This window comes from Crotalus tigris, unplaced genomic scaffold (genome assembly GCF_016545835.1).
Source record: "Crotalus tigris isolate CLP2741 ecotype Arizona unplaced genomic scaffold, ASM1654583v1 scf7180000017560.2302168, whole genome shotgun sequence".
NCBI lineage: Eukaryota > Metazoa > Chordata > Lepidosauria > Squamata > Viperidae > Crotalus > Crotalus tigris.
Window position 1 is genome coordinate 99,289 of NW_024096474.1, and position 24,114 is coordinate 123,402.

General features: G+C 33.6%; 1 protein-coding gene across 3 annotated transcripts in view; it reads right to left on the reverse strand.

Moving 5' to 3' along the window:
* Positions 1–282: 282 nt before the first annotated feature.
* The window catches only part of LEPR (leptin receptor), a 69,707-nt gene continuing 45,875 nt past the window's right edge, over positions 283–24,114 (reverse strand). For all 3 annotated transcript variants that reach the window (XM_039347863.1, XM_039347844.1, XM_039347855.1), the window contains exons 6-19: positions 21,759–21,904; positions 20,762–20,906; positions 19,418–19,711; positions 19,216–19,333; positions 15,192–15,391; positions 12,769–12,917; positions 12,415–12,574; positions 12,246–12,328; positions 10,846–11,062; positions 9,741–9,923; positions 9,072–9,167; positions 2,251–2,353; positions 1,720–1,795; positions 283–1,061 (exon numbers count right to left, since the gene is read on the reverse strand). In XM_039347863.1, coding sequence (XP_039203797.1) covers positions 1,044–1,061; positions 1,720–1,795; positions 2,251–2,353; positions 9,072–9,167; positions 9,741–9,923; positions 10,846–11,062; positions 12,246–12,328; positions 12,415–12,574; positions 12,769–12,917; positions 15,192–15,391; positions 19,216–19,333; positions 19,418–19,711; positions 20,762–20,906; positions 21,759–21,904 — 1,988 coding nt within the window. In that variant the 3' untranslated portion in view covers positions 283–1,043. The remainder of the gene's footprint in view (positions 1,062–1,719; positions 1,796–2,250; positions 2,354–9,071; positions 9,168–9,740; positions 9,924–10,845; positions 11,063–12,245; positions 12,329–12,414; positions 12,575–12,768; positions 12,918–15,191; positions 15,392–19,215; positions 19,334–19,417; positions 19,712–20,761; positions 20,907–21,758; positions 21,905–24,114) is intronic.

A 24,114-nucleotide genomic window follows, 5' to 3' on the forward strand; every position in this document is an offset into this window, starting at 1 on the left:
TCCTCGACCTACGACCACAATAGAGCCCAGAATTTATGTTGCTAGGTGAGAAATTTGTTAAGTGAGTTTGGCCCCATTTTATAACTTTTCTAGCCATATCCGTTAGGTGAATCACTATAATTGTTAAATTGGTAACATGGTAGCTAAGTGAATCTGGCTTCCCCATTTTACTTTGCTTTTCAGAAGATTGCAAAAGATGGTCACATGACCCTGGGACACTGCAACCATCATAAATATGAAACAGTTGCCAAGCATCTGAATATAAATCATGTGACCATGGAGATGCTGCAACAGTCATAAGTGTGAAAAATGATCACAGGTCACTTTTTTCAGTGCTGTGATAACTTCGAACGGTCACTAAATGAACTGTTGTAAGTCGAGGACTGCCTATAATTAGGAAAAGCGCCTACACTGAGTGTGTCTTAGGTACATACATGTGGCTGTTCTGAACTGATTGCTTATAAAGATTCAGCATATGATGCTCCAAGTAAGAAACATGCTCTATAATAAGCACCTGCTTATTTAGAAAACAAAATAGTTTAGGAAAATGTGTAGAATTAAAGACTCCTTGATATTGCTGGATTTAAGGACATGATGCTTTATATCTATATCTATCATTCTAAATTAGGTGCTGGGAACATTCCCCAGGTACCACATAACCCCAGCTTTATTCATTCAATCCAGTCATAAAGATAGTTTGCCCTGACTATTCTTTGAGCTTAGGTTACTGAGTCTTCTAGTGAACTTAATGTATTAAGGAATATAACATAGTACCCAATGTCCTTGATCCTCAAGTGTTCCTCTTACAAAACAAAACCTGTCCTTGCTCAAAAATAGTCTTCTTAGAACTATGATATACCAATAGTATAACCTTTGTACAAAATTATTTCCAACACTATTATGTACGAACAAAGTCAGCAGACAATGAAATGATAGTAAGTAATTCTGTCTTCTGAATTCAAATAGATAATTCTTCTAACAACTTGTAAAGGAAGTCTGGGAGCTGGCAGAATGGTTCAGCGGGCAGTGACCAAGATTAGACTTCAAAGAATGTCCATTCTCTGTTTAAATGAAATGAAATAAAATTAACAATAAAGATGAGAAACTAAAGTTTTAATGGAAATGAAAACTGAAAATAATGTATTAATTAAAAAAAAAATCATTTCCCCAAATTTTTTCTACCTATTAGAACATTTAATTCAACTTTTATAGCTTCATTCACAAAGTTTATAATGGTAAACTTTATAAAACTGCCATCTGTACCACGTAAAAATCAAGACATGTACAGAAAAATGTACAGAGAGGGATGAAATGGGGATAAGTGGATTAGATACATTTATAATGCTTTGTAGATGTTATGACCTGCTCTGTCAGAATGACCAATTTTCTTAAACAACGTCCTAATGATTGAAGATCATTGAATGCTTGTGGCATATTGTCTGAACAAAACATGGAATCTCTATATCGCATATATTTTATTTTGAGCACTGGAGCTTGAATAATAGTAATAATAATAGTATTCTATAATAGTGATAATAAAAAAACTGGAAGGATTTTTTTTAGAATGTACATGTATAGTTATGTAGGAAGGGATACTTACTTACGTGGATTTATTTTTGTCAGTGAACCTGAAAACCCGTTAGTAATTTAATGGTAATAATCGGCCTCAGTTTCCAAGTAACATATAATAATGAAATGCATTAAAATAGAATTCCATACCTTTTGGAAATTAACTCCTTGTGCCCAGGAACAATTCTTTGGGTTTGGGACATCAACCCATAATAATTTCTTAATTCTGAAAAATGCAGATAATGAATTGATTTGGTTCATTGGATAAGAAAAGCAAATTTGGTGTAGTGTCTAAGGCTGTGAACCAGGACCTGGGAGATTCTGGTTCAAGGCTACCATCAGCTACGAAGGCATACTCTATGATTTTGTACTGGGCACACTCTCTCTGCTCTTTCTTTCCTATATGAAAAATAAAAGAAGCAGTACTATGTATATAGTCTTTAACAGAAGCTAAGATAGAAATCAAACCAAATAATGATGAGAAAAAATATTACAACTTCTTGGTTGCTGCAAAGTATACTACAGTGCAAATTCTAACAATTGGAAAATATTTCCTAATTTTAATTTTTAAATTTAATTTATTCTCTTCATCCATTCAAATGAATGATCATACAGATTACAGTATGTAATATTCTCCTACTATGAACTGATTAAGAAAGCCATCATGAATGAAAACTTTACCTATGCTGCAAAATCAGCAGTGCTCCAAGCAGCAAAAATGAGCATGAAATCATTAAGGGTAGAATCACATAGAAGTTCACATCGTGCTGCTTTTCAATCCCATCTGAAAAAATAGTAATTTATTTTAAAAAATCATTACCATTGCAATAAAAATACACATGCAAGATATTACCTCAGTGACATTAAACTGAATGGGCGAGGATTGTTCTAGACAGTATGCCTAACGTACTCCTAAAATCAAAACTGAATATATTTGTAGATATCTAGATTATATTTTTCAAGTCAGATCCTATGTACAGTGCAGGAAAGTCCCATGAAATTCATCAGACCTCCAGCTTAATTAATGCAGAATAACATTTAAAAGGCTTTAAACCATGAGTCCTTATCTCCTCAAAGTTAAATCTTGATCGGTTTGAATTAATCAGACTTTTTAAAAATGTGTTTAGGTAAGTTTCAATATATAATTAAAAATGCATTGATTGGCTAAATTGCATCCCAATTCTCTGTATGAGTACTCAAAAACAAGCAGCATCAAATAGCATTAACAGGCAGAAAATATTGCTAAAGAAGCATGAGAATGACTGTAATTTCAAAACAAGTCTTTTTCTAAGTAATGCTTACTTAATAGGACTAAGCATTCAAAGGCGCTTCAAAAATATATTGGTAGAAATGAAGAAATGCATCCTAAATCTATATAAAAGTATTAATAATGTATATTATACAAAGTTATATTATATGAACTAAAAACAAGATTTAAGGCAGATACAATCTCCTGCTTTGCCTTGTACGCAGCAATCACGTCCCATTATGCTTGGCGAAATAATATGTGAAACAGAAACATTTTTATACTTAGAATGTAAACTATTATTACACTGCTAGCCATTAGGAAAGTTTGGTTGAATCCAGAAATCCTTCTCAAATGTTTTTTGTAGTGACTGAGAAATCATTTGCAATATATATTATTGAATCCCCCCCCAAAAGAAAAAGAAATTAAAATTAAGACTGAAGACTATATTTGATTATAGGACTGCTTAGAACTAAAAGATAATAATAACTGGTACAAACATACATACCCATTACACTGCTGAGATGGGTGGTTCTATGAATCAATCAATCAGTCAATCAAATAAACAAGCAAATACTATTCAGCTTCAAACTAAGCAAAGTTATTCTAAGTGCAGAACGTGAATAAAAAATAAAAAGCAAAAATGCAAGATATAAGAAAAAGAAAATTTAGTTAAACCTAGTTTCCATCAAATCAGTCACTGCATTCATTCAATTCATATATTTCCATCCTTGCAATCATTCTTGCTTCTACCGTTTCCATATATCACTTCATACATTGTCTTTTGTTCTTTCAACTTAGCACCTCTCTTATTTTGAGTATAGGTAGTCCTTGACTTACAACCTTTTAGATAATGGCCATTCAAAGATACAACAGCACTGAAAAAGGTGATTTATGACCACTTTTCACACTTATGACCATTGCAGGTCATGTGATCAAAATTCGGACACTTGGCAACTGGTTCATATTTATGAACCTGTCCCGGGGTCATGTTCATAATCACCTTTGGTGACCTTCTGACAAGTCAATGGGGAAGTCAGATAACGTAACAACCATGTTACTAACTTAACAGCCACAGTGATGCACTTAACAACTGTGGCAGGAAAGGATGTAAAATGGAGCAAAACTCATTTAACAACTGTCTTGCTGGGCAATGGACATTCCTTGGCCTTCTCTTTTTTGTCGATCTTCTTCCATATTTTTGTTGTGTAATTAAATCCTCTGTCATGTTCTTTATACCACAAACCGTCTCAATATATTTCTTTTGTCTCAATATATTATTTTGACAAATAATCACTACTCAAAGTAGACCACACACTACGTTTGCATCAGAATTATCATGTTTTAAAAATTTCTCCATTTGTTTTTTCATTTTTAGCACAGATTCTATCAAGTATACAAGTGTATCAACCTACTCTAGTTTTTTTCAATGTATGTATAACTTTAAATTATTTAATTGATTTTTCTGTTAAGTACCACTGGTCTCAGAGTCCTTGGATTCTGAATAAAACATATCACCTACAGAGAAAACTGTATTCCTAACTATATCAATTGAGACTGGTAGAGGAGAACTAACAGTTTTCTCTGCCAATAAAGAGAACTGTTACATAAACATACTTCAGCTACCTCCCAAGGCCTTCACAAGACTTGCCAAGAATCCATTAACTGTGAAAGATGAAAGAAAAACTTAGAATTTAAACCCTGCAGCACAGATATCTATTAAAAGTCTCTGATTTCTTTGTGTTTAACTGTTGTGTTTAAGGCTTTATTCCTGTCTGCCATAAAGATTATAAACTAGCTAAGTCATTTTTTAGTGTTTTCTGCCAAAGCAGAGATCAGATAAGAAGTTAAGTGACTGGAGAGCTATAATTAACTTCCAAGTCCTGAGGTGTAGCATGACAACAACCAATATACTTCTAATGTCACAAGCATAACTATTCCATTTACTGTCGTCCATTTAGTTCCATCATACCTCCCGCAAACTTTACTTTCTATTGTGATGGAAAGCCTCCTCAGATGTTTCCCTGGATCCCTGCATGAAATATGTCATCTCAAGGGCACTGTTGCCCGATAACTAAACAATCTAGATATCTAGCCATAGACTTAACTACCCCCGTAATTACTCATAATTTAATTTTATTCGTAATTTTATTCATCACTTGCTTTGTATGTTTTTAAATGGTTCATTGTTCTGATATTTTATATTTACACATTTTATAAGCTATTTATGTGAGTTTTTATGCCTTAATGCCGTATTCTGTTACACCATATGAAATAATAATACTTCCATCATACAGTGTTCTTAACATATTCAGCAACTGCCAGCTCCTTATTCACACAAAACATTTCATTACTGAAGCCAATTCACCTTCTCATACAGTTCCTCTAAATCAGCAAACATAAAAATAAATTATCTCACATTCATAATTTTTTTAAGAAGAACAAACATCTGATCTGCAGAACCTCTGCCCAGTACAAGGGTGCACTGTACTTCCCACATTTTGTTCATTGTCACACTATCACTCTTTCAATTAGAATTCAGTTAAAACATTTTCTCAGGAACATTCAACAGATTAGTACCCCAGTAGTTTTTAAACAGACTCCAGATATCTTGTCTTTTGTATAAGAGAATCTTGCAATCATTATGCACACCTATTAAACTCTTCACACATATTAAATACATCATACAGCCATTTCATAAGCAAACCATATCTGTATTTTTACTTACCTTGGTATTTAAACATTTCTGTACTCTTATGATTTATCAATATTTTCACCAAAATTTCCCTTTCATCATTTGTTTTGGATACTACAAGTAGTCCTCTACCTACAATCACAATTTCAATTGTAAGTTGTTGCAGTCATAAGTCAAGGAGTCATGTGACCAACTTGATTTTATGACCATTTTACCACCAAACATTTTGATTTGCAATGTTTTTTGCTGGAAATGACAAAAAAATAACCATTGCAAATCATAATAATGTGACCATGAATAAATGTGAGCTGGTTGCCAAGGGCCCAAAATTTGATCACATGACCATGAGGGAGAAGGTACAGTAGTCATTTGGGGAACACTTCAAAAATAGTTTTTTTGAAGTTCATCATAACCAACTAGTCATAAGTCGAGGACTACCTGTACATTTATACTTTTAATTTCACTTTTGATACCTACGTATCATTCTCATATAGATCTCTAGAATACTTCTAGCATTCCCTCACTTTATTTTCATCCCAAAACATTTAATCATTTTTAATTCCATTTACTCTGCTGAAGACTCTAACAATTTTCAGTTCCAAGATAGTTTTTAAATTGCCACCAATTTAAAATACTTTAAATTTTTCTGTACCTTTTAATCTTAACCATTATTTGCTCTCATTGACTATATTTTCACCACTCTTTTTCTCTATATTATTTCTATCATTCTCAAATTTATTTGCCAGTCATTCTCTCATATAAACTTTTTGTCATCCAGCCTCACTTCATTATATCACTAAGCATGCTTTTTTACAGTCCCTATAAACATTGTATAACTGATGGAGAACAAACATCCTTCCAATTATTTTCTTTGTGATCACATTAACATGAAATATCCACATTACCACAGAATTTCAGTGCAAAGAACTTGGTTGTGATACTGAAATACAAGGATAATAAATGGAAAAAGGAATAAAACTTGAGTTATTTTGAAAACCTACTACAAATGACTCAATAATATTAATCATAAGATATAAGTGAAGTTTTCATGTATGAAGTTTTTCAATTTTTGAGTCTTCAAAGAGAGTAGGTGTGACTAATGGGAGACTTTATTATTCAGACATTTGTTGGGAAACAAAATAATCCTTCCAAGACACTCAAGAGTCAGCTTGATCAATATTTTTCTTCAGAGAAAGCATTCCTTGGCTTGTTTCTAACAAATATGTAACTAATAATTCAGTATACAATGTAAAAAAAAAGGAAGAATATTGGGCTAGGGGCAGAAAATATAGTATAGTGAAACACATATCTTAGACTTCATGAAATCCAATTGTAAAAATTCTTAATAATTATATATAGAACTCCACAGTAGTAGGAGAAAAATGGAAAAGGTATGCACAGATGAATGGAAATTTCTGAAAGCTGAGATTCTAAAAGGAAAAATTGGAAATAATTAAAATGTGGAAATAAAAAGGAAGGGAGCAGAAGAAACCAATGGGATTGCTCATAAAGTTTAGAGAAAAAAACTGAAAATCCAAAAAGGCACATTTAAGAGGTAGAATGAGAGACATATTACCAAGGAACAGTACATATATATACTTAGATTGATAGAGAGATGTCAGGGAAACTAAAAAAAACAGAATGTACTGAGATTAGCAAAAGGGCTTATTTAGAGATGTTCAGAGTAGCAAAAAAAAAACCAAAACCCAATCAATATACCAGCTGCTCATCGAGGAGGGCAGAACAGATAACAAAGAAAAGGCAGTACTACTTAAATCCTATTTTGGTCCCATCTTCTCAGAGAAGATATGCATTCAACTAGGCAATTTTGAGGAGCATATTGAAGGAGCAGCATTTTAGCTTCAGTTTAATCAAAATAGTCAGGAGTACTTACTGCCCATGAACAAGTTCACATTTCCATATGACTTGTTTCTTAAAATATTGAAGGAACTCTGTTTCCTGTTTGGTTCTGTATTTAATCAGCCAATATGAGGCTCACCATGTTTCCTCTTGTGATATTTGAAATTAGTCATCCTCTTTTTAATTAAAAAAATGCTACCATGGAAGAAAAAACTGTTTTCCTATGAGAATTTAAGCCATGAATCTATACACAAGGTTAGTATCTTTTGTTTTATTGCTTCCTGTGTATCTTTTTTAAGTTGGGACAAGAATGCAGTCCAGTCCAGTAGACTTAGTAATATGTTTATAGCTGCTTTAAAACTTAACAAAATTAGCTGTGTCTATAGTGCCATCTTGTGAGTTTAAGTGGTGGAAGTATGCCAGATATGCCAGATAAGCAATATGCATGATAAATATGTGACTGTTCCGAAATGTGTCACTTGTATGATCCTTTGTAGCCTGAGTGGTAGCAGTCATTAACAGCACACTCTCTTTCAAACCACTTATATTTTGCAAGCAGCTTTTATATTCTCTCGACTAACTGGAATATAAACATAACTGGAAAAAAGTTTTTAACATATACCGTATTTTCTGGCGTATAAGATGACTGGGCGTATAAGACAACCCCCAACCTTTCCAGTTAAAATATAGAGTTTGGGCTATACTCGCCGTATAAGACTATCCCTCTTCCAACGCACACCACATAAAAATTAAATTTGTTATTAAAACTCAGTGCACTACAGTACTTATTGACAGGAGCCAGATTGACCAGCCAGGATCTGTCATAAATAACACCACAAATACACCATGCAAGTTTATTTAGGCGGGGGGAAACTGCTGGCATAAGCTCGGTGGAAGTCGACTGGCGAAAGGACCGTGTAGCTGTTTTCTGTCCCCCCTCCATTCCTGTTTCGTAAATCCAAGAGGAATTTAGCTGACACCCCTCCCTCCCCTTCCAGACCCATAGCCTCCTCCTCCTTTCTCCCTACCGTGTGGGGTGCGAGAAAAGAGGGAACGCCTTGCGCCGCCGCCACCTGCCTGCCCATCTCTGCAGCCGCCAGTCGCATGCTCAGTATAAGCCGCCACTGCATCCCCCATGAGCATCTCCTACTGCCCCGCCTCCTTTTAAGCTCCACCTCCCCGAAGCTACTCCCACCGGGGGTGAGAGGTCAATGCCGAAAAGGCCCCGGATGATTGCAGAAGAAGTGCTGAGAAGTGCCTCGAATGGATGCAGATGCTTAGGTTTGTTTTCATTATAAAAAAAACCCACCCTACAACTCTTTTCCCCCCTTCCCCATTACATGGGCCATCCCTTTCTACTTCCTTCGAATGAATTAATCACGGGACGGCCACTACCAATCCGCAGTTCTGGAGGGGTGGGCAAGGGTTTGGGATGGCAAAGGAGAGGGAAGAAGAGAGAAGGAGGCTGTATGCCAAACCATATGTGTAAAGGAATAAAATAGAATACCTGTATTTTCCGGCGTATAAGACGACTGGCCGTATAAGATGACCCCCGACTTTTGAGAAGATTTTCATGGTTTAGAAAGTCGTCTTATATGCTGGAAAATACGGTACTCATTTTTGTTATGAACTGTGTCCTAGTATTATTTGTATTCTCATTATTATTTAAGAAGTTCTAAGATAATAATTCACTAAAATCACCTTTGGAAAATCCTTCTGTTATCGCAGGTTTTGTGATTCCTTCATTAATGACCGGATATAAACTAAATCTGTACTTTTCAACGAGAACGAAGTTATCTGGAATAAAGCAATAATGTTTAATTTACCAGCAACTCACAGTCAGTCAGATTCATAGAAGAGACTCACAGCTATAGAAAGCCTCAGAATTAAAGAAAATCAAGCACCAGTTTGAGACTTACAAGTTTGGAAAACTGGCATTTTCCTATATTCTATTGCTTTGACATAGAGAGCTACAAATAGCTTCTCAAAATCATGAATAAAATGTTACTACATATAACAATAACACTCTTCTTGTACATCTACCACAATTTAAGTTGGGGCAACCTGCAGTTGCTTAATTTCTTATATGTGGTTCCCTAACATTGCAAGATCATGTTACCAAAAAATTAAGGGAAGAAAGATTTTAAAATTCCTATTTTTAAACAAATGAATGCAATTATATTAAATATGACTTAACATGACTTTTTCAGGAATTTTCATTCTTCATTAGTTTTCCAATAAATCAATGTACACACAAAATTTCTTATCCTTCTATGTTTTATCTCATGTCCAGTTTATTTTTTTCTTCCAACATAAATATTGTTGTAACAACAACAAAACAGAGGCATATGCTTTCACATTCAGACTCACCAAATATATGATACCTCCTAACATTAGAAGGAACTGTTATCCATTTAATTTGTTCTTCTCCATTTAGATTGATCCATTCAATTAAAAAGGATGTAACCACATAATCCATAGGTAAAAGTGTCCAGGACATTATTACACAACTGCTGTTCATTGGGTAGATGTTCAGAGACTGCACAATGTTTACTAACTCAAACCAATGAACAAACAAACAAACAAAAAATGATAATCAGATGGAAAATTTGAAAGAGAATTCATCCAATCTCTTAAGAAAGAAAATACAAAATTACTTCATTTTACTTTGTAGATTAGAAATATTATAAACTTCATAAGCAAAGAAAAGAATAATATTACTAGATTGCCAATTAGAAGAAACAAGTTTAATTCACATGTAGTAATACAAGTAAATTTATTTGGATAAAAAATTATCAAATTTAGATCAGCAAACCCAACTTTAACCTCCCCAGCCACATGTCCAAATAGCCATACTTCATTATTTTTTGTAATGAAGTGGGTATTAAAATATAATTAGAAACTATAATCAACAATATTTAATATAAAAGTAGTTTTGTAAATCAAATGTAGATTTTGCCTTGTCTCCTCCACTATTCTGGAGGGCATCAGTGGAGAGAGGGGAATCAATCATGTGAAAATGATGGGTACAATTGGGCGATCAAATAAAATGACTGATATGTGCAATGCTTGGTAAAAAGGAGCATGACTTTTATCACCCAACTACACCCATTGTTTCAATGTATGATGACCCCATTGACAGTTTTGCATGCAATTTTGGACTGTGGCCTCGACATGCCACCGAAAAATGACATACTGTCCTTGGCTGAGGAAAATATAGATCACTGAGTACTTTCAATGAGAACACTCTCCATATATTTTGTCTATTTTATATACAGGACATAAATAAGCATTCCAGCATGAGACTAATAAAAATGAAAGTATTCAAGATTTTGCTTGGAAATCCTACACTCTTTTATTTAAAGGGAGGACCTTCCAAAAGATCCATAGTTTCTAAATACCTTCTTTATTTAAAAGTACAGTCATACATTAAAAGGGTTGTGTGGGAACAATAATCCAAAATGGTTACTCTTACCTGTGCTTATTTGTCGTGAGAGAGTTAAAATAAAATTCACAGAGGAAGGTCCAATTGAGTTGATAGCTAGAATTTTAACAGAATGTATATCTTCATACCATGAAAAGGTGTAAGTAGTGTCATTTTCTATATAATCAGACCAAGCAATGTTTTCTGAAGTATTATGCTCTACTACATAGTCTAGAACACTACATAAAGATAGATTCTTCATCAGTGGCTGTAAAAAAATACATATATATATTAGATATTTTGTATTGTAGCTGAAACTAAAGTTTAGATTTTTTAAAAAATAATACAGGAGAAGATATTTGATGCATTTTATAATCATTTTTTCCTATGAATATTACCTTTCAGAGACTTATGTAGCCAATTAGGCCAGAAATTAAACTAATTTGCTGAAAAATCAAGAATTTTAAACTGATTTTTCCAAAGTGCACTGGAGGTTTTCAAAGTGTGAAAGCAATTAGATGGATTTCTAGTTTAGTAAACTAACTGTGCTGGTTCCAAATTTCTAAGAATTCTGATTGGAAACACTTGTTAGTTTAGACAGACAGACTGTTTTGGTTTAAGGCATTGGGTAGAATCCAGTGGCATGGGAACAGACTTCTGCTCTTAGAAGAAAATGTTTTCTCCTTCTCTGTGCCACAGCCCTTGTGTCTTCAGGATCTAATCTTTAGGCCTGGGAATCCTTTGAAGCAAATTTTGAAATCATGTAGAATATTGCAAGGAGAAGGAAGAACTGTTTGGCTTTAGGTTTTATTTTCATTAACTGTTGACATTGCAAGTACAGTTGTACCTGTTCAAATTTTTAAAAAGTTGTAGGAATTTAAAGAACCATGCTATAAATTTGCTGATTTTGATAATAATAAATTTGTTTGGATCATGTATTCCTGAAACCTGCATTATGCCTATCACAAGTAGAAATGCAAAAAAATTCTACCTTTAATTCCTTTGAAAGCAAATTTAGAAATTGTATTCCCAGGCAACTTACAGCATTAAAACTACTAGGGTTTATTTTTCCTGAATCAAAGCTTAATCAGAAAATAGTCCTGAAAAAAAGATACACTTCTGAAAGTTGCATGTAAACAATAACAATTACATTTTAAAAAGTGGTTACATTTTGGAACTTTAAATTTTTTAAAAAAAACTTCTCCTTTTCTATTTAAAAAACGGTTCTTGATTAATGTATGTTAAGAATAGTGTAAATTGTGACAATGTATAAAATGTCTTCTTCATATTTTTAACTAATTGAAAGAGAAAGCCAAATTGACTATTATCATGCCAACATTAACAGTAAAGGGATTGCGGTTTTAGCTAGTTCCATATATCTAACTGTAAGGACTAATAGAGCATTACAAAAAAATAGATGTTGAGCATCTTATTATTCTTCTCAGAAGTACCTTCCAAAGCAAAGTGACATTTTTCTGGTTTGTAGTGGGATCTTCATTAATAACTCTCCAGAATTCTGGTCCTCTCAACGGTGCTGAAAAAATAATGTATATTTCAAATTGTTTATATACAGCTTGTTCTAAATGAAAGTAGCCAAAAGCATGTAGGTAATGTACTGACCTTTGATATCTTTAATAACTGTATAAGCAGATCTACTCCAATCACTCCAATAGCCAGTTCCTTCAATCATACTGCAGCGCACCTGAACAATGTAAACTATACAGGGATCTTGTATAGCAATACTCACAGAGGTAACTGATACATTAGAAACTTCCTGAATCTATAAAAAAACAAAGAAACCTAACAAATAATAATACAATAATTTCTGAGAGGCTAAAGCTAAGACTGGATAGTCTGGAGAAAAGAAACATATCAAAATTGTTCTTTTTCCTCCCAAGATGAACAGACACGAATAAATCTAACAGAAGAATCCTCACTCAAGCATTAGTTAGTTTACATTAAATCAGAATATACCTTCCAGTTAATGTCTTCTCCACTAGCTGCATATCGAACTTGAAACTGAAGGTCATTCTTTGGAAGTTCGGGGTTATTCCAACTCACTTTTAGTTGCCCAGTGTCCTCTGTGATTTCAGCTTTGACACTGAAGGGAGAGAATGGCTTCACTAGAAAGGTAAACAAAAGAAATTTGTCTGACTTACTGAATATCTCCATTGGATACGTATGCATTGGTTCTTCCCTATTGCATTTCACTAAAGCAATGGTATCCTGCAATTTATAAACTGTGTCTTTATCATACTTTAATTGTAAAGCAATTGTAGTAGTAACCTGTTGCCTTAAAAAAAAAAAAGTTCCTTCTCGTGAAAAACTTCATCTGGGATTCTTTCTCTCCCAATCTAGAATCAACTCATGATTACTGTGTTAAACTTATCCTGAAATACGGAGGACAGCATTGCTCCTCCAAAGTTTTCAACAATCTGGTAAAGATGGCTGCCTAAAAATTATAAAGATTGCCCAACTCTAAAGATTTTATGGAATTAGATTTCTGATTTTATACTTCCAAGATTAGCAGTCAGGCACTGCACACTAATATACAGTGCTTTTTTTGAAAAAAAAAAAAAAAAAGGTGCCGGAACTCACACACGGCATACAACCCGACTTGCCTACCCTACAAGGTTCCTTCCAAAAAAGGTGCCGGAACTCTGTTCTGGGCATTCTATGACAAAAAAAGCCCTGGTAATATATAAAGAAGAACATTTACCAAACTATTAACACATGATGCAGATGCAAGATCTAATTAGAAATCATTTTGTTTTCAAATTAATTTTAAGTAAATTTTATAATAATTTAATAAGGAAGCCAATTCTTTTTTGTGGTTTTTAGAAATGCAACACGTTTAACCTGTTCAGTAAAGATGATTGGTTCAAACTGCTCAGGAAATCACAGCAACGGTTGCTGATCTTCAGCAATGCTAGAAAGTAACCGTAATCTCAGACTTGTTGAGGGCAATGGGGTGGATTTATAAAGTAAAAATGTATTATTTTTTTCCCCTTATAATACGTCATTGTCCCATTTTCTCATTCTTCACCACCTTCCCAGCAGGCTGACTCATGCACAATACTGAAGATCTGTAAGAACGAAAATGCTCAGAACATGGACTGTAGGCAGGTGAGGCTGGGAACAACGAGAACTTTAACTACTACTGTATTCACACCTCTTGTTTGATGTTAAATGAGGCATCTTTCCTGTGTTGCTTTAAAGGTGGAAGGAGCAAACAACGAACACTGCAGCCTTTGCCTTATCTGTAGCTGCTACAGAACTGAATCATCAAAACGAATCTTTAAATGACCATATAAGGCCTTATGATCTTGTTATTGAATCCTGTAATGTGATTCTAGAACACAGAAAAATCTGTTCTATACATCACCTTCCTATCTATCAACATGGAAATATAATAAAGGCATGTTATAAATGAAAACTTATTTTAAATATTTATTACAAGGCATGATAATTATTATAATTTCATATGCATTTAATTTTCTTTCAGTTTTAATAAAAACAGCTATCTTTATCTCCCACACAGGCTTACCATTACTGACTGAATAATTAAAATTGTCAATTGAAAGGAATATTTTGGTGGCGGAATATGAAAAAAAATAGAAAAAAAAGCAACCCAATAGCATATATGTAAGAAGCAGCAATTACATTTTTATAATTACAGATTGAAATGCAGGATACATCTTAAAAGGAATGTTATATTGTGGCTTGCATTAGCTGTATTACATATATCTTAAAAGGGAGGCAAGAACCTAGAGTTTTTATTTCCCTTTCATTTATGCATTTAAAAAACTGTCTTGCAAACTATCTCTCCTTGGAAATGAAATTTGCTGCAAGACCCTAGAGAGTTGCATCTGAACATGTATAGTATAACATGCAGATTCAACAATAGCAGCCATCATCTCAAAGTCAAACATCAGGCTCTGCCTCTTTGGGATACGGTATATTATAGTAGGTAAGGTAGGGCTTTATCAGGAGAAAGTCAGTTTGGTGTAGTGGTTAAGATATCAGGATAGATACTGGGTGACAGAAAGCACAAAGACAGCTGGATGACCCTTGGGCCTGTCATGCTTTCTCAGCCCTAAGAAGTAGGCAATGGCAAACCACTTCTGAAAGCCTTGACAAGAATACTATTGGGACTTGTCCAGGCACAAGCAAAAGCCAACTGTGACTTGGAAGCACCCCCAAAAAAAGGAGCAGTTATGACGTGACATCACAACCCCATTTATGTCACTCTTCCTTTCCCCTATCCTCCCTTCTGGTTGGTGCTTGTAGTGTGAAGATAACACTAATCTTCATTAAAAAAAGAAGAAGACAACGACCCATGATATCTTCAAATCAATTTAGGCCATAATCCATTGTTAGAAATCCCTTTCACTTACCTACTTCTTTTGGAAGGATACATACTGGCCTTGAGGTAATTGTTCCCAGTGAGTGCTTAATCTCTATCCACATAGTATATCCAGACAGAAGGTAAAAAGGTTGAAAGATGCACTCATAAACATTATTCCTCAGCAAATTGCATTCTTTCACCTCTGAATCTGAATGCATGCTAGGAGATTCTGAACAGTATATATCATTTCTTAAAACAAGAAAATAATGCAGTTATGTAAACCTAGCATTTGAAATCACATAATTACTTTAATATAACTTCATAAAAAAGAATGTAAATGATAAAGTAGTCTTCACATAATCTGCGGTTTTTTTAATTTTTAATTACAAAATTTGTGCTTAACTATTTATTTCAGCTTACTCAGCTAAAAATGAGCTATTTTATTTATGTATTCATTTATTTGTCAATTTTATATGTCATTAAACCAGATTTCAGCATATCTCCCTGAAATAAAGCTATATCTTATAGTATATTAAGATGTAAACAACATCCTTAGGCAAATGCCTGGAAAACCTATTTGCATCTCAGAATTTCTCATTTTAGACCATTTAGATGTCCATTGAATCAAGTCTAATGAATGAACAAGCCTGAAGCTCATTCTATCTATACCCATTTTGCTACAATGTCTCAGGCTATTAGCCTCATCATTACATTTTAGGCTGAGTTTGACCATACTGCCATTTCAGTCAGATGGGAAGTCAATTATGTGAAGTACTGGAAGACATTTGGCATGTGTCATCTTACCAGAATCTGAGTACACACAGCTGGTATACTCATGATTGATTACTTGATTGTTATTATTAGTCATGAAAGATATTGCCTCTTTAACCAAGCCATAGATTGGAGTCTTTTTGAAAATAGGTAGGTCATTCAGTTTTATATTTATGTTTTGGCAATTCACCAGAAAAAAATAAGCCTCACAGTTTGATGTAAAGTCTACTAAAATCAGTGGCAATTCTGATATTGACAATGAATAACATCTGTGAGGAAACGAATAAATGTTTCTACAAGATACCACACTAAAGAAAGGAACTGCCATTCTCAATCTAAATTCTCTCTACGTTGATGAAAAACTAAAAGTGACAAGTACATAATATGTTTACTTTCATTCTTGTTTTGTCCTTCTTTTGCAGAGTTTGGGGGGGAGGAGTGGGAAATTGAATTATTGGTTCCATAGCACTGACTGGTGACATAATTTCTCTGTGTGAAAGTGAACACATGAACAAAGACTACTAAGGGGTATGTGCCATGTAGCAGTAGAAAAGAGAGTCAGAGACAGAGATCATTTCTAGTACACAAGGAACTTTGTAAATCTTATTCTTGTTCATCTTCACAATGACTCTAAGAAACAGGTCAATATTAATCTCATTTTGAGAATGGGAAACAGAGGTTGAGGAAAGGAAGGTGATTTGAACAACACTTTGCAAAAGCTAATATCCAGTGCTGCCACAATACTGCGCCAAGGAGCCTTAAGCCAAATATAATACGTACTCCTTTCCCTGGCAAAAGACATCAGACTAAATTTATTGATTTTAAATGAAACTCATTTTTTCCTCTAAGATGCTCAGAACCGTATTTGCAGCTTAACAATAAAACTATGACTATATTAGGCTGTGAGATAGTGAATAAGACAACATAGTTCAGAGTTCTTCACAGTTAAGCCAGATTTGAATCTGCAACATCTTAGTTACTGCCAGAAATGTCCAATGGGAAGGGAAGGTAAATTATGAAAGCAGCTTTCAGCATTTTCAGGAAAGCTTTAGATCCTGTGGATGCTTCTGGTCACCATGTTATATAACTTATTTGTTAAAGTGTCAGTCCATGATTGACCACCAGTTTAGCTGATCCAAAACACACTATTCAGAAACTCTGGTCAGCAAGTGCTGGTTAGAGCTAACAGGTAGCAGATGAGGTAGCACCACTGGATTGATTCACATTAGCATGAAGAATTAAGACACACGGGTCAGTTCTGATCATCCTTCTCTTTGATGATGATGATAGAGAGAATGATTATTTATTTTTATTTATTTATTATGAGATTTATTTGCCATCCATCTTGTGTTCAATGACCCTGGATGGCTTACAACAGTGATGGTGAACCTATTAGAGACCGAGTGCCCAAACTGCAACCAAAAACCCACTTATATATCATCAGGTACCAATTGGGCATGGCCCATTGGGTGGGTGTGGCCAATTGGGTGGGCATGGCCCATATGGTGGGCATGGCTGCAGTGGTAACGGCAGACTGGGTGGGACTAAAAAGTTCAATCAATCAATTCCAATTTTGCGAGATTTTTTTTCCCCGCAAGAAGTTAAAATTGATTGAACTTTTTTTTTTTTGCACACGGCGGTGAAGGCCTAAAACAAAAAGGTTTTATAAAACCCAGCTGAAGGCCTAGGACTCGGGTGACGGTGCGCGTGTCCACAGAGAGGGCTCTGCGTGCCATTTGTGGCATGCGTGCCATAGGTTCACCACCACGGGCTTACAACATAAAAACATTTTAAAAAATTAATTTCATAATAAATAAGTACAAATAAAACCTATTTTTCAGAAAGGACAGATTTTATTGTATAAAAGGAACACTTGAGGATTCAAGAACATTGATACCATGTTGTAATCTTTAATACATTAAGTTCCCCTAGAAAACTCAGATTAAGTAACCTAAGCTCAAAGAATAGTCTGGGCAAACCATCTTCATGACTGGGTTAAATTAATAAAGCTGCAAGTAACACAAAATCTGGGAGCTTAATTCATACCCCAGACAATCAAACTGGTTATCAAGACTGGTAAACTGGTCACTTTAAAAAGTGATAGTTCTTTAAACTGTCATCTATACATTACATTTATACACAAGTTATATATTTGCACAAAGACCTGTAGAGAACTTTCTAAAATTTACAAAGCCATATTCATTACATACAACTTGGCTATACACCACTTCCGCTAGAACCAATAAGTGATTCCAAAGGAAGAGAAAGGACTGCAACTGGGTCGAGGGATGAGTTGTATAAGATTAAGCACAGTTGATCACTATCTGAGCAAGAAGTCAATATGAAGCTTGTAATAATTGTATAATATCTTGATGAAAAATTCTGAAGAACTCAATATATTAGCACATTTATTTGTGCATTTTGGTTGGCTCTAACAAAAGTACTGTTTCAGCACATGGAGGCACCTAGTTGAACTGTTGTTCATTGAATACCTATGCAAGACTGGACCTGGTTTGACCTACATGGAACATCAGTGGTACAACGAGATTGGTATATTTAAAAAAATACTGCAGGAAGTAATGGCAAAACACATCTTTGATTACATGGAAACTACCAGGACATATCCCTGAATTATAGTGAATTATCTTGATAGGAAGAACATCTTAGCAATGGATGGTTCCAATCCAGCTAAATATATTTAGTAATTTATTAAAATGAATACTGTTTAATGTCTTTCATCTCTAGAAAGTCAACAAAATCAGCGCTAGTACAACAAGAATTATGATCAGAATGCAAGAAACAGTATCATGAATAAAGATTATAAGGCACATTGGTATTTATAGAGCTAAATTTCAAAATCAAAAGGGTCACAAAATATCTCTGCTTCTGCTGTTTAAAAAACAAAATTTGGGACCTTAACAGTGTGCATCAGATATTTGATCTCAAAACTGCTGTTAAGCTCTAATATTGTAAGTGATGAGGAAATATCATAAAGGTTGCCTGTCAAAGTTACAATTTCTAGCCCAAGCTCTCATTAGAATTAATGATGCTGCAATTTCCAGACTATCTAAATTATGTTTAGCCATGCTCTCTGAAATTTTGAAAGTTGCACTCAGACTATCAGATTTGAAAAAGCTAATTTAAAGAGCAGAGAATTCAGTTTTCCCACTTAAGTCACATCCAACCTTTCTTTTAATTAAAAGTTCCATATCACTGTACAGTATACGATTTTCTTCAACCCTGTACTAACTTGAGCTCTGAAAGAAATAGCTTTTCAAAAATATATTAAAATGAACATATACCTGTAGTATCTTAACAGCAAAGTACTCTCCAAAAGTATTGGATCTGGTTTGATGGACCAGGAACAGGTCATTTTTTGTAAGTTGCCATAAGTTTCACATGTGATATTGATATTAGCATCTATTTGAAAGACAGTATTAGTGAATATGCAAAGAATAAGGGTTCATCAATATTTATAATTGTAGAAACAATCTGATATATTACCTATTATGTATAGTTCAGCATAACGATGATTACATTCCTTATTTTCATTACAACAGTACAAAGCGTTAAAAAGAAATTTTCCTCCAGGCTTCATTGCAGGCAAGTTGGTAAGTGTAATTTTGCTAGTGTAGTCATTCACAAAAGTATACTGACTACTTGGGATTTCTTTTGCTAAATTCAACCACCACACTATCTTCTTTGATGAGATCATTTTGTTTTTGGTTTTATAAATACAGTAAAAAGAAACGTTTGTTCCAACACTTGCTAGGAGTTTGGAAGGGAAATACATGACATCTATTACAAACAAAAGAAACAAACATTATATTTTAAATAATTTTGTAACATTATTCTTTATAAAAATAATCACAAATGTAGGGATTTTTTTTAAAAAAAATTATTTTTAACCAACAAAACAAAACATAAAACACATACACACACCGTATATACTCCTCTCCCCTTTTTTTACAGCAATTACATAACGGTAATCTTCTATTATTTACATTTCACCCCTTATTCTTCTTTAGAATTTGTCCTTATTGCCCCGTTGTTTCTTATTTACATTTTTCTTCTACAAATGTAGGGATTTTTAACAACACATTTACTTAGTTCTTTTATATTACTTTGTAATATACTTTGTAATTCTTTTCTCATTAATCAAGTTTCAAATTTCAACACAAGAAAATCCCTTAGGTTAGATCATGAGTGTCCAAGCTTTTGGCTTACCTGGCCCACATTGAATGAAGAAGAATTGTCTTGGGCCACATATAAAATATATGTATATGTATATATATATATATATATATATATATATATATATATATATATATATATATACATATATATACATATATATATGTATATATATACATTTATATAAATGTATATTAAATCACATAATAATGTTAAAGGTTACAATTTTGTGGAGTATGTTGCTATCTGGGGCCACATCCAGGCCATGAGCCACAGGTGGACACCCCTGAATTACATAATATGCTCCTCCTCAACTATGCAAGACTGTGCCCCAAACTTTAGAATTCATTGATTCCAGAGGTACATTTTAACTCCCTCCTTTCAATCATTCTCTAAAGTGACAAAAACAGCCATTAGTCTACCATTCCTTTATCTTTAATTCATTATTGTGTGTATCTATTCAGGAGGTGTTTGATACACTTGGAAACTGTTATGTGTAATATCTTGTATGCCACTCAAGATCTTTAGATTAGGATAAATTACATATATTGTAAAAAATAAACAATTTTTAATTAGCCATGGGCCATGATGCGGATCAAATAAAATGATTTAATATTTTATATCCTGGATTAATAACATTTTACGTGAATGTACCTTGTAGATCCATGTTAAAAGGTGAGCTCCAATCACTCCAAAGACCTAACTCCTGATGGTTCTTACACCGAATTTGAATTATATATGAAGATTCGAGTAATTCATTATTTATGATCAGTGATGTTCCCATGGTAATTTTAGCCACCTATTAAATTATTTTTTAAAAAAATAATATAATAAGAATAATGCAGTTCTTTCACTGAATTAACTTAAAAAATCAAATCAGAGTTGATACAATGAAGCTAATAAAAAACAAAAGAGGGTTTATTTCTTGGTTTTAACACATGATGTTATATAAAGTTTATGTGTCCAGAATGCAAAGGTTACATACACTCTATGAGGACATTGTCCCCTTCCAATTTGGTTAATAGAAAATGCATTCAGTAATTCAAAATGAAAATAAAGAGGATTGTGCAACCTTTCACATATAAACATAGAACTTGCTTCCTAGACAATTCCACGCCAAACCTCAAGCAAATTTAAAGTACTTTTAGGGAGTAGTATTTTTTGTTTGTTCATGTGCAATTGGGAGAATAGATGGTGATCCCACTGCATCTCACTTAAAAATATGTTTCAGTGCTTGTATTGTGAGCTAATGAGATATAATCCATTGAAAGTGAAGCATATCTCATTAGTTCACAATATAAGCACTGAAAATCTGTTGATTTTAATCATTTCAATGCATAGGTGTCCAGTATAAACCATTATAATGAAAACATAATGGAAGACTGGCTACAAATACATAAACATGTGGTTTTTGTGTTGATCTGACAACATGTATTTCTTCATTATTCTATCTTGCTGTTCCCAAATGTAAAGTCGTAGTTACAAGAAAACTTTGGATTATTCTACATGTTCTGAATACCATTTTTATTGCATAGTTCATTTTTCAGTTTTTCAGAAATTTAGACTGTTTAATCTTAAATTAAAAATGCCAAATTTACAGCGACTCTTAAATCTATTTTATAAGAGGCTTAGAATAAGAAATTTGTCTCACCTGTTGAAAATTTTTAGTTGAGTTTGTAAAACATTTTACTTCATATAGAAATAAGTTGGATTTAGATGCTGGCTGAGACCAAGAGATTTTTAACTGTCCTGTATCTGTCATTTCAACTTGCAGATATAATGGAGGGTCAGGTTTTACTGCAAAATAGTATGATAAACAATATGCCTTAAACACAATGATTTCCAGTAATATTTTAAGCTTGCTAATTTTTTTGTTTTAATTTGATCATCTTTATATGTGTATACAAATATTTTTATATACATAGGTTCAAACATTTTTTTAAAAACCCAGTTAATACCTAGAGCACTTTTTTCAATCAATTTCACCTTAACCAAGAAAGAGTAACCTATTGCCTCATGTTCCAATTAATTAAAACAATTTCAACATACAGTATGCATAAATGCTTTGGCGAAATTGTGTTGTGGTCTGTAGCAGTTGTGGCTGGAGTTTGTTCAGAATCCAAAAAAACCAAAGTAATAATTAAAATTCTCATATTATTTAGTATATCCAATTTTGGAAGGAAGACATCCCATACCAGGCAACAGCTTTGGTGAAAAAAGAGCAAAAGTAGGGTGTTTTTTTTTTAAAAGATGAATAATACAAATAAATGACTATGAATGAGCCAGCCCTTTTGGAAAATTGATAACTAGATGGTCTTCCTTGGTTCAAGCAATATGTGCAAGAATGAAGGGAGATCTGTTTGATGATGGAAGCCTGATTGACACAAAAAGAAAACCAGAGTTAGATTTTTTAAAAATAGGATTTTTTGATTTATGATAGAGGATCCTAAAGTCTCAACTAATGGGCTAAAGGGAGATTTTTAGATGAAGGGAAATATGATTATTGGATTTAAATATTCCTGTTAAATGATAAAAAATAAGGGATTACCTGGCTTAATATTTAGGATTTAGACGTATAAGAGAAATTAAAATTAACAATTAGGAATTACTTCAAACTATTGTTTAGCCCAGATAATATAGATGATGGACTTGAGACGACAAAGGACACTCTATTAGTAAGTGATGATGTATTAAGATGAGAAATAGAAAATGTTTATGAAATAAGATAAGAATATATTTAAGTAAGTAATATGTATATTCTGGTTTTCCCAGTTGCAATGTATGGCTGTGAAAGTTGGACCATAAGAAAGGCTGAGCGCCAAAGAATTGAGGCTTTTGAACTATGGTGCTGGAGAAGACTCCTGCGAGTCCCTTGGACTGCAAGGCATTCAAACCGGTCAGTCCTAGAAGAGATCAATCCCGACTGCTCTTTAGAAGGCCAGATCCTGAAGTTGAAACTCAAATACTTTGGCCACCTAATGAGAAGGAAGGACTCACTGGAGAAGGGCCTAATGCTGGGAAAGATTGAGGGCAATAGAAGAATGGGACGACAGAGAATGAGATGGCTGGATGGAGTCACTGAAGCAGTAGGTGTGAACTTAAATGGACTCCAGAAGATGGTAGAGGACAGGAAGACCTGGAGGAACGTTGTCCATGGGGTCACGATGGGTCGGACACGACTTCGCAATTAACAACAACAAATGTATATTCTAGATAATGATAACTTTTATGTAGTGAAATAAAGGAAATTTGGATTACCCGAAACTCAAACACTATGAATATTAAAGGTTAAATTGGAATATTGTAATAAAAAACTAAAAACTAGGTAAAACTTAAAAACAGGATATGGATATGTATAAGCAAAAATTATATTGATAAAGGTTTTAATTAACTTTGTTATAATTAAAAAACTATTAGCCTAAATTTGATGTAACAAATGTTAAGGGAAATAGAGAAGGAATTTTTGATGATGTAACCTGGGATATATACTAAAGATTTTGTTATTGAACCACTGATTACCCAGTCACCACGCTGCTTTCCGAATACTCAGTGTAAAACTTGAATACCAATAAAACTTGTTTTTTTAAAAAAATACAATATATCAGTAAACTAGCAAGTATGATTAAAATCTAAAAAGGCAATAAAATCGATATTTGCACTAAATGAAGCTTACAGTAGATCATATGTAAAGTTTTGCTAACAATTATTACTTAGTCTTATGAATACATACAAGATTGCATTCCCAGCAATTCAGCACATAGTGATTTATATTATGAATATTCCTGGGGCTGCTGCTTGAGAAAGTGTGCACAAGGGCAAAGCTACAACTTTTATTAAATAAAAGATCATACTTCATGTGACTCATTTTTTAAAACTAATTACTACTAGAAACTCTGTGCCTTGGAAGAGTAAGTTTAAAAGTGGAAGTTAACATCACAAAGCTCACTTTCACCATTCCATTACAGAACAAAGTATTGCTGACTTTCGTATAAAGTTATCTTAATCCA